This window comes from Aptenodytes patagonicus, unplaced genomic scaffold, assembly GCF_965638725.1.
Source record: "Aptenodytes patagonicus unplaced genomic scaffold, bAptPat1.pri.cur scaffold_92, whole genome shotgun sequence".
NCBI lineage: Eukaryota > Metazoa > Chordata > Aves > Sphenisciformes > Spheniscidae > Aptenodytes > Aptenodytes patagonicus.
Window position 1 is genome coordinate 308,411 of NW_027472039.1, and position 17,950 is coordinate 326,360.

At 59.4% G+C, this 17,950-nt stretch overlaps 2 protein-coding genes and 1 long non-coding RNA gene across 3 annotated transcripts; 1 reads left to right on the forward strand and 2 right to left on the reverse strand.

Annotated features, from left to right (window-relative positions):
- Positions 1–501: 501 nt before the first annotated feature.
- On the reverse strand, positions 502–1,044 carry LOC143173514 (uncharacterized). Its single transcript, XR_012997579.1, has 2 exons — positions 1,000–1,044; positions 502–710 (listed from the first exon to the last, which is right to left on the reverse strand). It is a non-coding gene; the product is annotated as an uncharacterized LOC143173514 (long non-coding RNA).
- A 10,407-nt stretch (positions 1,045–11,451) lies between these two features.
- LOC143173506 (olfactory receptor 14C36-like) lies at positions 11,452–12,387 on the forward strand. Its single transcript, XM_076363771.1, has one exon. It carries the CDS (start codon positions 11,452–11,454, stop codon positions 12,385–12,387), a length of 936 nt encoding a protein of 311 aa, XP_076219886.1.
- A 3,987-nt stretch (positions 12,388–16,374) lies between these two features.
- On the reverse strand, positions 16,375–17,304 carry LOC143173507 (olfactory receptor 14I1-like). Its single transcript, XM_076363773.1, has one exon. The coding sequence runs from the start codon at positions 17,302–17,304 to the stop codon at positions 16,375–16,377; it is 930 nt and encodes a 309-aa protein (XP_076219888.1).
- Between the last annotated feature and the right edge of the window lie 646 nt (positions 17,305–17,950).

The window sequence follows — 17,950 nt, forward strand, 5'->3', positions numbered from 1 at the left end:
TCCCCTCCCAGCTTCTCGTGCACCCCCAGGCTGCTCGCTGGTGGGGCGGGGTGGGAAGCAGAAAAGGCCTTGACTCAGTGTAGGCACTGCTCAGCAGGGACGAAAACACCCCTGTGTTATCAACACCGTTTCCAGCACAAATCCAACCCAGAGCCCCGTAGCAGCTACTACGAGGGAAATTAACTCCATCCCAGCCCAAACCAGCCCAGCTCCCAGTACAAGAGAGGAGTTTGATGCCGGGACAAGTGACGACTCGCCAGCTTGGCAGAGCACGGGTGCCTTTTCGTGCCCTGGGATGTCTCAGGAGGGGCAGGTTGGGCTAAAGCTTCTCCCCTCCTCCCCTCGGGGCTTTGTGGTCTAGCGGGGCAGCTGGGGCTTGGCTGCAAGGACACCCTGGGTCCGGGTGTGCTGTCCTGCAGGCAGCGGCAGAGGCCAGGAAGGGCGCTGTCTGCTCAGCACCCTCAGGGTGGTCCCCATGGGAAGGACACCATGGGACGGGGCTGCTTGTTCCAGCTTTATTTAAAAAGAAAATATTCAAATACGGCCGTTTTTGAGAGGAGAACGTAATCTCTCAAAGGCTCGGCAGGGCCAGCAGCACAGCGATCGCAGGCTCCATCCTGATGTTGGCACATCTCTTGTCAGGATGAAGAGGGTCTGAACTGCCAGGGAGCTGACCGAGAGTTCCGTGTCCTTCCCCAAGGGCAGGAGGGCTGCAACGAAAGGAAGCGAAGTGGACGTGAACCCCCACTGCCTGCAGAGACCCCCAGGAGTCCCCTCCAGCCCATGCCAGCCCCACCCATCTCTTTCCCTGGCCAGGAGGAGCAGGTGGGACAAACAGACCAGCTGGAAGCTGCTGCTCAGGAATGCCCCATGTGCCCCTGACATGTTCCTCTGCCCGTGGAGCGTTGCCCTGGCACGGGGCCAGGCAGGGCAGCACCCTGCCCCGGCTCTGTCCCCTGCCCCGCCAGCCCCGGCCAGCACAGCACCACCCCTACTCACCGTTGCAGATATCCAAGAGCTTCTCCAAGCTTCGGTTCCTCAGGTGCCATGCGGCAAGCCCTAGGCACAGAGCTCCTGTCAGACCTCCTGCTCCCCAGCATGCTGCCAGCACAGCACCACCCCTACTCACCGTTGCAGATATCCAAGAGCTTCTCCAAGCTTCGGTTCCTCAGGTGCCATGCGGCAAGCCCTAGGCACAGAGCTCCTGTCAGACCTCATGCTCCCCAGCACGGCCCCCGGCCCTGCCAGACTGGCTGCACCCCCTCCTCCCCCTCAGCAGGGCAGACCCCAGGGAAGGACAGTACGCGAGGGCGGCGGGACTGAGCAAGGCTCCCAGCGAGCCCACCTGCGTGGCGGGCCCTGCACGGGGGCAGCCGGGGCTCTGGCAGCCACAGGGCTGTCCCTTGCTGCCGGTGCAGTGGAGGGGACCGGGGCCAGGCTGCCAGAAGAGGGACCCCAGGGGCTGGGGCTCACCGATGAACCTGATGGCCGCCACTCGCAGGGTGGCCTGAGCGTCCTTCAGGTACGGCAGGCTCTGACACAGATATTCTTCCACCCTGCTCCTGTTGTGCAGTAGCTGGAGAGAGCACAAGGGCACGTGGCTCATACAGACCCTCCCCAGCCATCCGGACCAGTCCCTCCTACCGGTGCCCTCCCTCCCTCCCTCCCTCCCAGGCAGGAGCCCTGTGGGGCTGAGGTTCAGAGCGAGCCGCAGGCACAGGGGGCCTGGGGGTGCTGCGACCCCTCTGTCCCAGTGCCAGGGCTTACATGTGCCAGGGTCTTGTTCAGCACCCTGGGGGCAGGGAGGGGAGAAGGGCCTGGAGAAGAGCCCTTGGGGGCTGCGTGCTTGAGGGCAAGGAAGGAGGATGCAGCTCCAGGCTCTGGGCTCCAGGCTGGAGCAGGGCAGGCGAGGCACAGCTGCACAGCCCTCCCCACGGGCACGTGGGGCCCGGCCGTGGGGCTTGGGGGTTGTCCTCACCAAGCACTCTCCAATCAGGTGTGTCTGACGCGTCTCGGCCAGGTAGCTGAGCTTCCTCCATCCCAGGAACTTTGCACAGGCGAGGAGGGTGTTCCCAGAGGCCTGCAGAGAAGCAGAGGCTGGGAGATGGCACCACAGCCCAGGGAAGCAGCCCTGGCATCCTCCTCCTCTTGGCCAGGCTCCGAGCTGTTCCCAGCCCCTTATGGGAAGAGGCAGCAGGGGACAGAGTCTGAACTGGGTTCAGTGCCCAGGGCAGGGACACGGGGCAGCCACCACCTCAGGTATCTCCTGCTGCCGGCCAACAGAACAGAGATCCTCAAGAGCTGCTGAGCTGCTGCCAGGGATGGGGGCAGGCCGAAGGGCAAAGGAGGTGTGGGCCCACAGCTGTAGGCAGCGAGGGCTGGAGCCCCAGAGGCACTGGGGCAGGATGGAGCCAGCAGCACGTCCCAGGAGCATCCCCCAGCAGGACGCTGGGCTCCCCAGCCGGGGCTGCCCCAGCTCCTCCACACCCAGGCTCCGGGTGAGCAGAGCTTTGATCCCGGGATGCAGGGCCAGTCCCCTTCTGGCTGCACCTCCCTTCCCACCATTCTCCCTGCCCCAGGCTGGGGAACAAGCTGGCTCTCCACCCCTTCTAAGTGCTGCACCCCTCTGCAGAGGCCAAGTTCACTGGCCCCCTGAAAGGGCATCGGGGTGAGCAGGGCTCTGTTTCTGCAGCGATCCTGCCCTCAGGGAGCTGGGACATGCCCTGGCCCAAACATTTGGGGGTCTCTGGGGCACAGCCCTGGGGGACAGGGATTGGGGCTCAAAGCCCTGGCCTCCCACACCTGCAGGGACAGCTGGGAAGCCCGTAGGGACTCGTGTGCTCGGTGGCCGTGGGGCTGCTGCTGAGCCCTGCTGGACCAGGCAGGGCAGGTCTGGGAAATGCCTGTGCCAGGTTCCCCGGCCCTGCTCGTGCTGGGTCTGCAGGGAGCCTTCCTCTGGGCTGTGCTGGAGGAGGGCTGAGTGGGGAGAGCGGGGCTGGGAGGGGACCCCCGCTCCCCATCCACCTCGGCAGCAGGCAGCAGGGGGGAAGGAGGAAGGCAGCGGTGGGCCCAGGGCAGGGAAGGAGGGGAGCAGTGGGACCCTGGGGTGACACACATTCCCAGACTCTGACGTCCAGCAGCCCTCGCCCCTTATGCCAGGCCAGCGTCGGCACGCCCTTCCCGGCGTCCCCAGTGGGTCGCTGGTCACTCACCTTCGCCACGCTCTCGATCTGGTCGTTCATGTGGAGAAAGAGCGGGAGCAGGACCCTCTGCACTTTCTTCTTCATCTGTTTCACGTTTCTCCCCACCACAGTCTTCATCACGTCTTCGAAGAAGCTGATGGAGAGCTCCTGCACCTGGCTGGACACCTGGTGGTGAGGAGGACAGGGGGACTTGAGCAACAGCCGCTCCGTGCCCACAGTGAGCAAGGGCATCAGCATGTCTGATGTGAGGGGGGCTGCTCTGGGGTGGGATCCTGAACACGGGGGCTGTGGGCCAGATCTGCAGCTGCGGCTGAAGAGCCCCAAAGACCTGAAAGGCCATGCAAGAGGAGTGAGGAGGGGAGCCCTGCCCAAGTGCTGCCCACAGGGCTGGGCTGAAGGGCAGCTGTCTTTGCAGGGTGCCCATCTGTAGGGCTGAGGCTCCCACAGCAGCCTTACATCATCAAAGAGGGGCAGGAGCTTCTCCGCCAGCTGCAGAGCGATGACGCTGGCCTCCTCCCTCTTCATGTGACCCATCATGTTCCTGAGGAGTACCAGGGCCTTCATCTTGACATCAGCGTTGGCATCCTGCAGGGTCTCCATGATGTCTGGCAGCAGGACCGGTATTTTTCTTGCCTGTACGAAACACACAGAGTTTCCTTATTGTGAAGCAGGGAACGAGCACCCTGGCAAAAATGCGCCGGCTGCTGAGCACCAGCCTCCCGCCCGGCTTCCCAGCAGGTGGCCCAGGAGTCACTGCAGCAGCCTCCTGGCAGGCAGTGGCCACTGATGGGGATGCGGGGAGAGCCCGAGGAAGGGAAGGGAGTGCAGGAGAGCAGTGTCCCCTGCTCAGCCACCCCCTGAAACCGACCGGCCTGAAGGGGGCAGGTGGATTGGCAAGCCTCTGTGCCTGGAGGGCTCCCCAGGCACCCACCAGGCCCCTCCATAGCAGGGAGGGTGATTGGAGCCCTCACCCCGCCTCCTGCCTCCCAGCCAAGGCCAAGCCACCACATTACCCCCTGCCCCAGGCCCCGGCTGCCAACATGGCTCCGCTTGACTACACCCTGCTCACCGTCTCGGGTGTCTCTGAAAGCGTGATGAGGCCCCTCAGCACCAGCGAGAGCATCACCGGGCTTGGATGCCTCAGGTACCTCTGGGCTTTGTACAGGGCAGCAAACTCCTCTGTTCCAACGTCGGCGCAGAGCAGCAGCTAAAACGAAGACAGCAGTGAGAGACCAGCAGAGCCCGCAGGGCTCCCTCCACCACGCTGGCACAAAGGGGGCACGACACGTGGGCGGTGGTAAGTGTCTCCTCTCCCCAGACTTGAAGCCCCCTCAGCCTGCGCAGAGGCCGTGCCTCTGCCCCAGGCCCAGCAACTGCCCTGACTCGGGCTTCTGCTCCTTTCTCTGCCCCTGCCCTGGGTTTCCAGGCTGCAGAGCAGGGCAGGGGGATGCAGGCAGGGGGATGCAGGCAGGGGGATGCAGGCAGGGGGGAAGCAGGGTGCTGCCCGGGCAGGGGCAGGCTTCGTGTTTTTTCACCGGGGCCAAAACAGCACAGGGCGGCCCCAAGTGTCTGGCACGGGGTCTGGCTGGTGCTGGGCAGGTCCCTGCTGACCCTCCGGGGCTGTGTCCATATGTACTGGAGGTGGTGGCCATTTGGAGGCAGACGGAAGGGGAGGGGGCCGTGCCTGTTTCCCTGGGGAGGCAGGCACAGCCCTGAAGGTCACTCACAGCCAAGGGATAGATGCAGGCGTCCTCCGTGGCACAGCTGAACACCTTGCGCAGCCGCTGGTCCTGGAGCACGCTGAGCAGCTCCGTCAAGACACTCCACAAAGCCCAAGGCACAGAGATCATCACCTCCCACATGGCCAGGGCAGCGCTGCAGACCCAGAGCGCTCGGTCAGCAGGGCTGCCTCGGCCACTGCACCGTGCCCAGGCCAGCCTCTCCGGACCCAGGCGGTGCTGCAGCCCTGGCCCTGCCCACCCCCCTCACTTGGGGTGCCCGGGGACCCTGCCCGGTTAGGCAGGAGGGGGCTGAGGTGGAGCAGGGTGCAGGGAGGAGCGTGGTGGCGGGACTCTGGCTTGGCCAGCTTTGGCTGCTGCGGGCCTGGCTGACCCACCGGGGCTGGGAAGCGTGGTGGGATGGAGGGCCCTGCTCCTTGGGGATGTCCTGCAGTTTTCCATGAGCCTGGCAGCCAGAGCGTCTCTGGGCCCCTCTCCCCACAGGGAACGAGCCCTCAAGGCTGTCGCGGCCGGTACCTGTCGCATGTTGGAGAGATCTTCAACAGGCTCCTGACCACTTCCCTGGGGCACCGCTTGGTCAGCAGGAGGAGGAATGAATCCAGGCTGTGCCGGGCTGGCTCCATGCGGATGTGCTCCATGTTTTTGTGGGTGTACCTCACAATCTTTGGCACCTGGAGGGGACACAGGTGAGGATGGTGCAGCCATTTCCCAAGCTGCCACCGAAACTGCTGCCCTTCCCATCCCTCTCTGCTGCCTTGAAATGGCTTCAGGTGCCCGAGAGAGCTGGGTTAGGGAAGGAGGGAAGAACAAGGGCTGACAGGGCTCACGGGCAGGGCAATCCAGCCGCAGGGCACTTACATCCGTCAGCCAGGAGGCAGGGTCTCTCATGGCCATATCCAGGATGTTGCTGCCCAGCTGCCTGTCGTAGATGTCGTCTGCTGTCAAGGCCTCAATGGCCACGAGGAGAATGTCTGTCATCTGAGAAGGCTGGAGGTATTCTCCAAACACCTACGGGAGGAAGGAGGGGAGCAAAGACATGTCACGCCGAGCACCCTGATGGTGCTTCTTGGCTGAGCACCGCGAGCAGCTCTGGCAAGAGGTGCCCGGCAGTGCTGTCAGCAGTGCCCGCAGGAAAGCTGGAAGCAGGGGCTGCAGTCTCTGCAGGGCAGAGGGTGAGAGCAGAGGGTCCCCAGGGTGAGGGAGGAGGGTTGGCATCATGGGCGCCGTGTGCTTGCCCTAGAGAGAACCAGGGCTGGCTGGTGGCCAGAAGGGCTGGAGCTGCTGCTGGGACACTGGAGTGCCACCCTCGCCTAGTCCCTGCTCGGGGACAGCAGGAACCCTCTCAGCAGGGACAGTAAGGCCATGCCAACCCCACGGATTCTGGGTCCCTTTGCTCACACAAGCCTCCTGCGGATGCCAGGGACAAGAGTCCCAGCAAGGGGGGAGCTCATTACCGTGGTCATGTCGCTGCTGTCGAGCGAAGAAAGCAACCAGGTGCTCTCAGAATCCCATCCCAGTTGGAGCTCCGGATGCTCTGGATTCCCCTCTGGCAGCGTCTCGCCTACGTGGAGGGGAAACACAGGAGAGTCGGTAGGACAAAGCATCTTTGCCAACAAGCTTCCCAATCGGTGAAAAAGCTCGGCATGGCTGAGGAGGGAGGCTGTGCCGGGGACGGCTCCCAGCCCCGAGCAGCCTTGGCGTTCAGGCATCACTGTGTCCCTGCCCGTGGGACTCCTGCTGCCAGCGTGCCGAGGAAATGGGGTCCCGGCGTTGAGCCGGTCGTACTTGCTGGCCCCAGCTCTGCCAGTCCCGGGGGGCCCCTCACTCACCGGTCTGCAGCGGCTGGACCGTGGACACCTCGTAGGGCTCTGGCGGAGAGCGGCTCTCCTGGGGAGCCCCCACCTCTTCCCAGGCCACCTTGGGGTGGCTGGGGGGTCTCTCCGCCATCCTGCGAAATGGAGGAAAGTTTTGGGGGGAGGGGAGGGGGGGGGCAGCTTAAGGGCAACACCTCGGCAGCACGAGGCTGCCAGGGGCGGCAGGGAAAGACGTGGGCTGCGCTCGGGGTCTCCTCGCCAGCTCCGTGCTCCCGCCCTGTCCCGTCGCTGTCTTGTCAGACACTGCAGGGCCACGGCCCCGCTGGCTATATATGGTGCCGTGGGGTGTCACAGAGGGGGGGTCACAAAGGACCCCACTGTGACCTGCCGCCCGGGCTGGAAGGGGCAGGGAGTCCACTTGCAGGGGGTAGGGAGCCAGCTCACCATTGGCCCATGGGTCCTCTCGGGGTGCCCCCAGGCCCCCATCTGCTTTTATGTCCCCTCAGGACCTTCCTGTACCCTTTGGCTCATCCCAGAGCCCTGTGTTCACACGCCCCAGGCACGTCTCCAGGACCTCCCTGCGAGACCTCTGCTTCTCCCCCTCCGTGTCGTGCTCTCTTCACATCTCCGCAGTTTCTGGCATCTCACAGTTACATCCTTTCCCCCACTCTGAAAATCTCTCTCAGCACCAGGAAGCAGAAGATGTTTACGCCTGCTCCTCTCCTCCAATCCCTGCTTGGGGATACAGTTGTCGATGGGACTCTTACAGTGTGTAGCGCGTACCAGATACTGTCAGAAGTGGAAGCCTGAAAGAAATAGTCTCTCTATGCTGCCTTAACATCTTTAATCAAGGCCCTCACCCACAGCCTGAGAGACGGAGAACTTGAGGAGTCATTCAGAAAAGTCTTCTCTAAACACATGGATCTCACCGGGATCCAAACCTGCCCGACTGATGTGAACAGCTTCTAAGCTGCTCCTTATTTGTGCCTTTAGAGATTTCTCGAGGTTTCTAAGGTGCGCAGTGGAGACGATAGACATTTTTTGATGGTGTCTGCCGTCTCATTGCTTACAGAAGCTCTCGTTCACTTTTGTCTTCATCAACCCTGGCTTGAGGTGCAACTCACCGCTTTAGAAAGTGAGAAGCTGTTGGAGATGGCAGGCCGTGAAAGGAGAAACCTAGTTGGCCTGGGGTGAAACTGGTGAGAATATAAAGGGAAAACGTGCCAGCCAAAAGCTCGGAAAGTAGAGCGTCAGGATAGAAGGGGAAAAGGGGGAGTAGAAGGTGCGGCTGAAAAATGAGGCGGGGACGCCTGGGGGCCCCAGTCCAGCAGCCCTGTGTACCTGCTCTGTGCAGCCTGCAGCAGGAGAAGGAACCTGTTGCCCTGACTGTACCGCCTGTGTTTGACTGGCTGCTGTAGTCAGGAAGACATGGAGCGCTCCCCGACATCAGCGAAGGGGCACCCTGGTGTGCTGGTTTTGGCTGGGATAGAGTTAATGTTCCTCAGAGTAGCTAGTACGGGGCTATGGATGTCTGGGGAGCCTCGGCGTCTCACACAGCACTACAGGCCTGTATGTGGCCATTAGCTGAGCGGCTGCCCTGAATTCGGTTAGGCTGCGTGGGGACGTGTGAGACAGCTATTGTTAGAGACAAGGGACAGCCAGTAAATACAGCTAAGGGAGGGGAGAAAGAGAAAGCCTTCACTCTCCCTCGGGCACATGACTCCATTTGGTCAGCTGAACACCTCCTTAGGCGGCCCTGAAGAGCGTGAGGAGGGACAGGTGGTGATGTCCTACATGTGGGCATCTGCCGTCGTTTCAGCTGGCATCCTCACCAGGCTGCAGGGTGATGCCCCCAGGTGTTTCCCACGCTCTCAGTCCTGCTCCACTCTCGTGGACTACCTCTGGCACCTCCAGTGTCACCAGGTGTTTGTGTGTGAACTCCTGCTCTCCATCTCCACCAATGACCATGGGACCATAGAAAAGGAGTGCAGGTGCCTATTTTGAACAGACACCGTTGCGGAAGCAAGAGGAATCTCACCTGCTGTGGGTTTGTGGCAGGCATGGGAGGGAGCTGAGGTCCCTTCCAGCCCCAGGACTACACACCCAGGATGAGATGCCTCCATTGACTCAGCCGATTCCCCTCCCTCAGCAGGGGTAAAGGAGATCCCTCCCTGTCAGTGTCCAGGTGCCCTGCCTAATGACGGGACAAGGCAGGGTGATTGTCAGACCTAACGGTGTCTCTGAGAGGAGAAAGGACAGTGCTGGGAAGAAATGTCTCTGCAGAGGTGAGACAGCAACATCAGTGATTACTTCAGTCTCTTTCCACATGGGATCCTGGAGAGCCCCAGGGACAGCTGGCGGGAGCGCAGCGTGGGGTGGGGGGCAGAGAAAGTGACGTCTTGGGCAGGTCCTGTCCTCCTGGGCTGAGACAGGCTCCTGGGATGGAGGGAGCTCAGGGTAAGCAGGCAGCACTGCAGAGAGACGGCTCTGCCAAGGAACAACTCCTCTGCAAAGCGTGGCAGAGGAAAGGAGTAGGGCAGAGAGAGATTGAAAGCAGTCTGGAGTGGGAGGACAGAGGAGAGCTCAAAGGAAGAAATCGTTACAGCCCTTGACACGGTAAGTCTCTTGGTGCAGGGCAATGCAGCTGCGGTTCCTGGCAGGGTCTCCTACAGCTATCGTAGCCTACAGGATCCGTCGGGAGGACTCCCAGTCCAGGGGCTCATGTTAGACAAGCGTGAAGGGGTGAAGCCAGGGTGTGCACCCAGAGCTGCCCAGGGCATTTCAGAGGGGACTTTTCCAGAGGAAGATCAAGGCAGGGGATGCCTTAAAGGTGAAGAGCTTTCCGGAGTCTATGCTCTCAGTTTCCTGCTCTTTCAGGGAAAAGGCGCTGCTATGTTTGGAGAGGGAGACTGAGAGTCCTGAGCCGCTACACTGAGGGATCAGTGGGTGTGGTAGGAGCCAAGTAAACTGCTTTCATCCACTCCTCTACCTACGGAGAGCACCAGCATCACCTTTGTTGCCCTCATCGGGGTTTGTCTGACCTGCTCCTTACTGCCTGCAAACGGGGAGAACCTCTAGAGAGTGCCTGAAACGGGGAGGTTTCTTCAGGTCAGAGCTGAGCCGACAGTAGTTGCTGATGGGGTCTGTGATCCCAGACAGGGGAAAAATTGAGGGCAGAGGAACAGTTTGCGGCAGGGATAGCTCCAGGCAGCAGACACATGGGCAGAGAGCTCTACGCAGCTCCGACCAGAAATGTCACGGGAGGGAGAATTTGGAAAGCTGCCTGTCATCCCCTCCAACACAGACGCCTTCCTCTGAGCCAGAGCCCTGGTCTCGTCTCCCACCCAGCAGAGCCTCTGCCCTCCAGGCTGCGTGGTCCAGGGCAGGAGTTGCCTCCTCTGCAGCCAGAGCTCTAGCACGGCAGAGGTGCATCTCTCCTGACACGTGGCCACTTGCCTCTGCAGAGCAAAGGGGCTGAGAGCGACTGCCCTGGGATTTTGCTAACTGGGAGGGGCTGCGCTCTGCTGGGTAAGGAGAAGGCTTTGCCGAGTGCCCGGCCACCTCTCCTCTCCTTGCTTCCCTTAGGAGGAGAGTCACAGAGTCTTTCTTTGTTTCTCCACCTGGTTGTGCTGCTCTTCTTCCTGCTCTTGGGGTCCCTGGCCAGAACAGTGGTGGTGTGGCGCAAGGGGTGGGGGTGTTGAGTGCCTGCTCTGACGCTGCCCTGGAGGGCGCTGCCCTGGAGGTGTCTCCATGGGACCAAGGTGCCCAAGCCCTCTCTTAATTGTCCAGGCTGGAGACACTGCAGTCCGAGGTTGGGCAATGAGACGCTGCTTCCCTTAGCAGACACCACCTTAAGGCACCTGACTATGCTGGACAGGGAGTCCTGCGAGGCTGTGAGCATCACTCCAGAAGGGCATCGCTCTCCTGTCGGACCTCTGTGATGTCTGAGAGCACCTGATCTGCCCATGCGAATCAGCATCCTTGTCCTGTCCTCTTCATTACACTCTGCATAGCTCTGCTGGCAAGGAGAGGTGGTTTTAAATCTCCACGTTGAACAGGACCCCTCTGCTCCCAGTACAGTCCGGTTTCTTCTTCAGAGCAACCTCTGTGCGTGGTCCTCCTCCAGCTGAGAGCGGTGCGAGCACAGGGCAGCTGGGCACCCGGCTGATGGACAGAGCAGCCCTCCTGGACGTGAGCACTGACGGAGGTTTACACTGAGAGCAAAGGGGCAACGGGGGGATTTCACCCTTTCCAAGAACATTTCCCAAGTGGGATGGGGGGGTCTGAAGTCTAAAACACAGGGTAACGAGGCACATTTGCTGCACGTCATCTCCCCCCCTCCTCTGTGGAAGAAAGCATCCTTCTGAGCTTTTTACCCTCCGCTCTGGTGCAGCCCAGGGAACTCCTCCCCGGGAACCCTCCCTCCAAATTATCTGGGCTGTTGCTACCTCCATGTGTCATTGCTGTAAAGCAGGGCCGAACCTGAAGGAGCCCACGGGTAGAGGGCACTGCTCTGCGCAGCGCCCTCAGCCAGCACAAACCAGAGCTGAAGCCTCGGAGCTGCAGAACAGTCCCCCAGGCAAGAAAAGCACCCTCGGGTGTTTCACAATGAATGAATTAAGTTTTGCTCAGAGAAGCTTCTCTGAATTTTTCTGTTTTATCTCCTTTGGCAGTTTGAATGCCCAGAACCAGCAGATGTCCAACGGCAGCTCCATCACCCAGTTCCTCCTCCTGGCATTCACAGACACGCGGGAGCTGCAGCTCTTGACCTTCTGGCTCTTCCTGGGCATCTACCTGGCTGCCCTCCTGGGCAACGGCCTCATCATCACCGCCGTAGCCTGCGACCACCGCCTCCACACCCCCATGTACTTCTTCCTCCTCAGCCTCTCCCTCCTCGACCTGGGCTCCATCTCCACCACTCTGCCCAAAGCCATGGCCAATTCCCTCTGGGACACCAGGGCCATCTCCTACCCAGTATGTGCTGCACAGCTCTTTTTATTTGTCTTTTTTACCTCAGCTGAGTATTTCCTTCTCACCGTCATGGCCTACGACCGCTACGTTGCCATCTGCAAACCCCTGCACTACGGGACCCTGCTGGGCAGCAGAGCTTGTGCCCACATGGCAGCAGCTGCCTGGGGCAGTGGGTTTCTCCATGCTCTGCTGCACACGGCCAATACATTTTCACTCCCACTCTGCCGAGGCAATGCCCTGGACCAGTTCTTCTGTGAAATCCCTCACATCCTCAAGCTCTCCTGCTCAGACTCCTACCTCAGGGAGGTTGGGCTTCTTGTGGTTAGTGCCTGTTTATATCTGGGGTGTTTTGTTTTCCTTGTGGTGTCCTATGTGCAGATCTTCAGGGCCGTGCTGAGGATCCCCTCGGAGCAGGGACGGCACAAAGCCTTTTCCACGTGCCTCCCTCACCTGGCCGTGGTCTCCCTGTTTCTCAGCACTGGCATATTTGCCTACCTGAAGCCCCCCTCCATCTCCTCCCCATCCCTGGACCTGGTGGTGTCGTTTCTGTACTCGGTGGTGCCTCCAGCAGTGAACCCCCTCCTCTACAGCATGAGGAACAAGGAGATCAAGGATGCCCTGTGCAAACTCTGTGAACACGGACTACTGCAGCATCAATAAGGTGTCCATCATCCTCAGGAAAAGCTCGGATGCTCTTTTGCTCATATGTGCCTTGTTTTTCTCTTGGTTTATTATTCTTCATGTATTCCTTCTACTTAAATAATAATATTCTTCCCCCTCTAGCAGTGTTTTCTGACCCAAAAGACCTCATGTACATATGGAGCCAGGCTCCCCGTGTCGGTAAAGACAATCAAGAATCCAGCAGAATATTATTTGTCTCTGCTCCCATCTCTTAGATCTCCTCTGGAGCTGGGGGTGCAGCCCCAGCACACAGGAGAGGTCAAGGAGCCATGAGCCCAGCTGCCACATGGAGGAGCAGCACTTGTGGACCTTGGGGCTGCCCCTCGCTGCCTCAGTGGACAGATCCTTTCTGCCACCTTCACATCGGGGCTGCTGCTTCCCTGGAGCCATGGCCATGGCCAACCGCAGGATCTGGTCTTATTAGAGCAGCCCTGCCAGGTCAACGCCCTGTGAAGAGCATGGGCTGGGAACCAAGACAGGCTGGCCAGGCCAGCCTGGACATGCTCACCTGGGGAAAGGGATGTCCAGGGAGAAGAGCAAGGGAGCATTTCTGTGCCTGCAGGGAGGAGCCCATGAGAACGAGAAACCTCTTTCTGCAGGCACCCCCTCGGGGCAGGCTTCTCGGTCCCCTGACCAGGACTCCTGTGGTGGTGTGGGGAGAGGGGCTGGCACTGAGCTGGCAGAGGCAGTCTGTGGTGGGGATCTCCTGGACACTGGACCAGGAGTTCTTCAGTTTCACTAACCTCCATTTTCTCACTCCCTGGTGAGCCTCTAGCCCTGGGGCTGGTGGGGGGCTGACCCTTCTCTGCCCCCCAGCACCTGCTGTGCCCTCCAGAGGGGCTGGGGCTGTGCGGTGAGCGCCCAGAGCTCTGCAGCACGCTGTGGTGGGCACTGCCATGGGGCCAGCCCAGGCTGGGCTGCCACGGGGACTTGTGGAGGGGGAACGTTTCCCCACCCCAAACATACCCTGCCCTGTGCTGTGTCTGATGAGTGGGGATGTGGGGGCATGTGTTGGGCTTTGGGGCTGCACTGGCTCAGGGACACGTCACAGATGGGAGCTACCACACAATGATCAGGAGGTGGAAGCAAGCACAGGCTACGAAGGGGGAATTTAGAAATATGACCTGAGCATGCGGGTATGCGTTTAGGAAAGCCAAAGCTCACCTGGAGCTGATGGGGGCTGCAGGCAACATCAAGAGCAAAATGAAGAGCTTCAGTCACTGTGTCTGCAGTAAAAGGCTGAACAAGGAACATGCAGCTGAGTGATGAGGGAGGGCTCCTAACAGCAGACACAGACAAGGCTGAGGCACTCAATGCCTTTAGTGCCCGAGGCTTTGCTCAAAAGGTCTCCCAGGCCTCTGCTCAGTGAAAGGGCTCAAGGAGGAGGAGAGCACGTATTGACAGGAACCTCATGACATCCCACAGATGTCAGGTTCTGCCCCTGGAGGGGACTCACCCTGGCAATGGCACAGGCTGGGGGCTGCCTGGCTGGGGAGCAGCTCTGTGGGAAAGGTCTTGGTGGGCAGGGAGCTGGACAGGAGGCAGCTGCGTGCCCTGGCAGCAAGGGAGGACAGCAGGGCCCTGGGCTGTACGACCAGAAGCATGGCCAGGAGGTGGAGGGAAGGGGCTCTCCCCCTCCATGTGGAACTTGTTAGACCACATCCAGAACACTGTGTCCAGTTTTGGGAGCCCCAGTACTGCAAAGGTGCCGGCAAGCTGGGGCAGATTTAGGGAAGGGCCCTGAAGATGGTCAGGGGGCTGGATCACTTTGTGAGGAAAGGCTGAGGAAGCTGGGCTTGTTCAGCCTGGAGAAGGAATGGCTGAAGGACACCCCACAGCAGGGGGTGGGGCAGGCTCATCTTTTCACCATGAGGCATTGGAAGCAAGCATTGGAACAAGCGTTGGTCACCCTGATAGCTTGTGAAGTCCTTGGTCCTTGCTGGTTTTCAAGACCCAGATGGACCAAGCCCTGAGAAACCAGGTCTGACCATATACCTGACCCTGCTTTGAGCAGAGGGGTTTTCTATAGACCTCCCAAGGTCTACTCTGAACCTCAATAACCGTATCATCCTAGGATCCTACTCGTAGGTTTCTGGCCTCAGGGAAGCTGAATGCCACCTGTGACTGTTCAAGACATTCCCGGTGTTCGTGGACAGCAAGGAGTTTCTCCTTCTGGTGCCTTCCCATGTGCCATGGACTCTCCACCTGGGATTTGTCTCCCCTTCTTTTAGACAACCGTTGTTTGGGATTCTTTCCACTCTTCCACAGTTTCAAATCCCTTGGTTCCTTCATTGCCTTGTCCTCCAGGCACCTGATCAGCCCCCACACAGCCTGGCTATGAGCTCACTCCTGGGCTCTTCTTCCCAGGCGAACCCCCGCCAAGCTGAAGTCCCAGGTGTGGTTCTGAGGTGCCATGCTGCTTGGTGTCAGGTCTGCTCCAGGGGAGATAGGGCTGAGCAGGGTGTCCATGAGCGTGGCCTGCCCTCCTGCCTGCCACAGCAGGTCGGGTGGCTGTAACAGAGGTGTCCTCAGAGCCAGCACCCAGACAGGTCCCTTTCACCTGCCTCACCCCTCCCTTTCTTGACACAGGCAGCTGATGGCTGACTAGGTGTCGTGGTTTAACCTCAGCCGGCAACTGAGCACCACACAGCCTCTTGCTCACTCTCCCCACCCTGGAGGGATGGGGGAGAGAATCAGAAGAGTAAAAGTGAGAAAACTCGTGGGTTGAGAGAAGAACAGATTAATAATTGAAATAGAATATAATAATAACAATAATAATAATAATAATAATAGTAATAAAAATAATAATAATAATAATAGAATCACAGAATCATAGAATCATAGAATCATTAAGGTTGGAAAAGACCTCTAACATCATCGAGTCCAACCGTTGACCCAACACCACCATGTTCACTAAACCATGTCCCTAAGCTCTTCCAGGCCTTTCTGGGCCCAGCTCAGCCCCTCCCCAGATCTCTCCACCTCCCTCACCCCATGGCAGGGTCCACTGCAGGGTCTTGCAGAACTCTAGGCCCTTAACTGCAGCCCCAGCCCTCTGAAGGCTCCTGGGGGGCAGAGACGGGGGTCAGCCTCCCCACCAGCCCCAGGGCTGATGCTGCCCCCAAGGCCCCAAGGAAATAGAGGCCAGTCAACCTCTAGCTCTGCTGCATTCATATTGTAGGGTGTCCCCAACTGCATTTGCCCCCTTCTCTATCCCCACCAGCCCCACTCCCCAGGACAGCATCAGAGTCCTGGGCCTCCGCAGGCAGCTCCCACATCTCTCCAGTCTCCCTTCCCTCTGCTTGCTGGGACCCCACTGACTCCCATGGCAAAGTCCTTTTTTGTGCGTGCCTCAATTTAGTGTTCTGCTTTGGGGGAACTTCACCTCTGAGGGTGATTCGCCTTGTGTGTCTCAATTCACTCCCATTCCAGGGCACGTGGCGAGTCCCCGTCCTCTCCTGAGCCCTCCAAATTCATGTCCAGAGAGACTACTATCTGCCATCCATCCTGTCATAAGTGAAGCAACCAGAGACAGTAACTGGGAGCCCATGCACCATCTCCACTGCCATTGGACACCAAGAAGAGGGCTTTGAAAACCAGAAATTTCGGTCCAGTGGAACCCAATCGTACCATGAGCTTAACTCCCAAACCATTGAGAACAAAAGGAGAACAGCCTCTTCAAAAGACCAATTCCTTGGACATTTTCTTGGCAGCAGATCTGGAGGAAGAGCTCAGCCTTCAGGCACTGCACCTGGCAGCTAACCTTTTACTGAAGAGCTGCATGTGGACAGGTGACATTTGAGACAGCGTTGTGCAAGGGTCAGACACAATAAGATCAAGCCTCAAGAGAAGCAGTATAAACCCAGAAAATATCTATAAGTAGGATGATCACAAGGGAAAACAGCAGACTCCTGGCCTAAGATAAACTCTGGGAAATGTGCAGAGAAGGGGAGGGAGGTTTCACTGTCAGTGAAACAGCGTCCATTGGGCCAGTTTCCATAGGGCATCCTTGAGCTCCTGATTCCTCATGCTGTAGATGAGGGGGTTCATTCCTGGAGGGACCACTGAGTACAGAAATGACACCACCAGGTCCAGGGATGGGGAGGAGATGGAGGGGGGCTTCAGGTAGGCAAACATGCCAGTGCTGAGAAACAGGGAGACCACGGCCAGGTGAGGGAGGCACGTGGAAAAGGCTTTGTGCCGTCCCTGCTCCGAGGGGATCCTCAGCACGGCCCTGAAGATCTGCACATAGGACACCACAAGGAAAACAAAACACCCCAGATGTAAACAGGCACTAACCACAAGAAGCCCAACCTCCCTGAGGTAGGAGTCTGAGCAGGAGAGCTTGAGGATCTGGGGGATTTCACAGAAGAACTGGTCCAGGGCATTGCCCTTGCAGATGTGTATGGAAAATGTATTGGCCGTGTGCAGCAGAGCATGGAGAAACCCACTGCCCCAGGCAGCTGCTGCCATGTGGGCACAAGCTCTGCTGCCCAGCAGGGTCCCGTAGTGCAGGGGTTTGCAGATGGCAACGTAGCGGTCGTAGGCCATGACAGTGAGAAGACAATACTCTGCTACTAGCAAGAAGGCAAAGAAAAAGAGCTGTGCAGCACACCCTTGGTAGGAGATGGCCCTGTTGTCCCAGAGGGAATTGGCCATGGCTTTGGGCAGAGTGGTGGAGATGGAGCCCAGGTCGAGGAGGGAGAGGCTGAGGAGGAAGAAGTACATGGGGGTGTGGAGGCGGTGGTCGCAGGCTACGGCGGTGATGATGAGGCCGTTGCCCAGGAGGGCAGCCAGGTAGATGCCCAGGAAGAGCCAGAAGGTCAAGAGCTGCAGCTCCCGCGTGTCTGTGAATGCCAGGAGGAGGAACTGGGTGATGGAGCTGCCATTGGACATCTGGTCCTGCTGGGCATCAGCACTGACCATGGAGGAAAAGGCAGTAAAATATTTATGTTAGACTAGTGTGAACAAAATCTACTTCATTTTCCCTAGAGCTCTGCTGTGTGGGAGAGGAGATCAGGGGCTTGCTCCGGGGAAGGGGTCTGGCCCGGCAGGGGGTGGCAGGGAGGTGCCCAGATCCCCCTTCCCCCAGCATTGCTGGGACCAGCTCCCCTCTCACTCCCTGCCCATCTCTGCTGCCTGGAGCTGTCCCTGCCAGGAGATGTTTCTCTGTCCCCACGTCTCCTCCCTGCCAGTGCTCACAGGCTCCATCCAACCCGCTGCGTGCTCCACTCTGCCCTGCAGACCCCTCTTGGCAGCAGGACACCGCCCAAGGGCATCTCTGTGTGTGCAGGGTCTGAGGAGCAGCTCAGAAAAGTGCTAACCAGAACTGGGGTCTCAGGGCCTTCTCCAGGGCCTTCTCTAAGGCACTTCCTCAGAAATGCCTTAGAAATGATCTGGAGCTCTGAGCAGCCCTGACCCACACAGCACCCTCTCGACAGCAGAAGGACCCTGCCCTGCTGGGGGTCGCTCCTTCCACCCACAGCTTTTCCCCAAAGCACCGTGGGGAGTTCCCCGGGCAGGCTGAGTGCTGACCCTGGCA

Bases quoted from the DNA above. Each gene is read 5' to 3' on its own strand.
- LOC143173506 (XM_076363771.1), top strand. From the start codon at position 11,452: ATGTCCAACGGCAGCTCCATCACCCAGTTCCTCCTCCTGGCATTCACA.
- LOC143173507 (XM_076363773.1), bottom strand. From the start codon at position 17,304: ATGTCCAATGGCAGCTCCATCACCCAGTTCCTCCTCCTGGCATTCACA.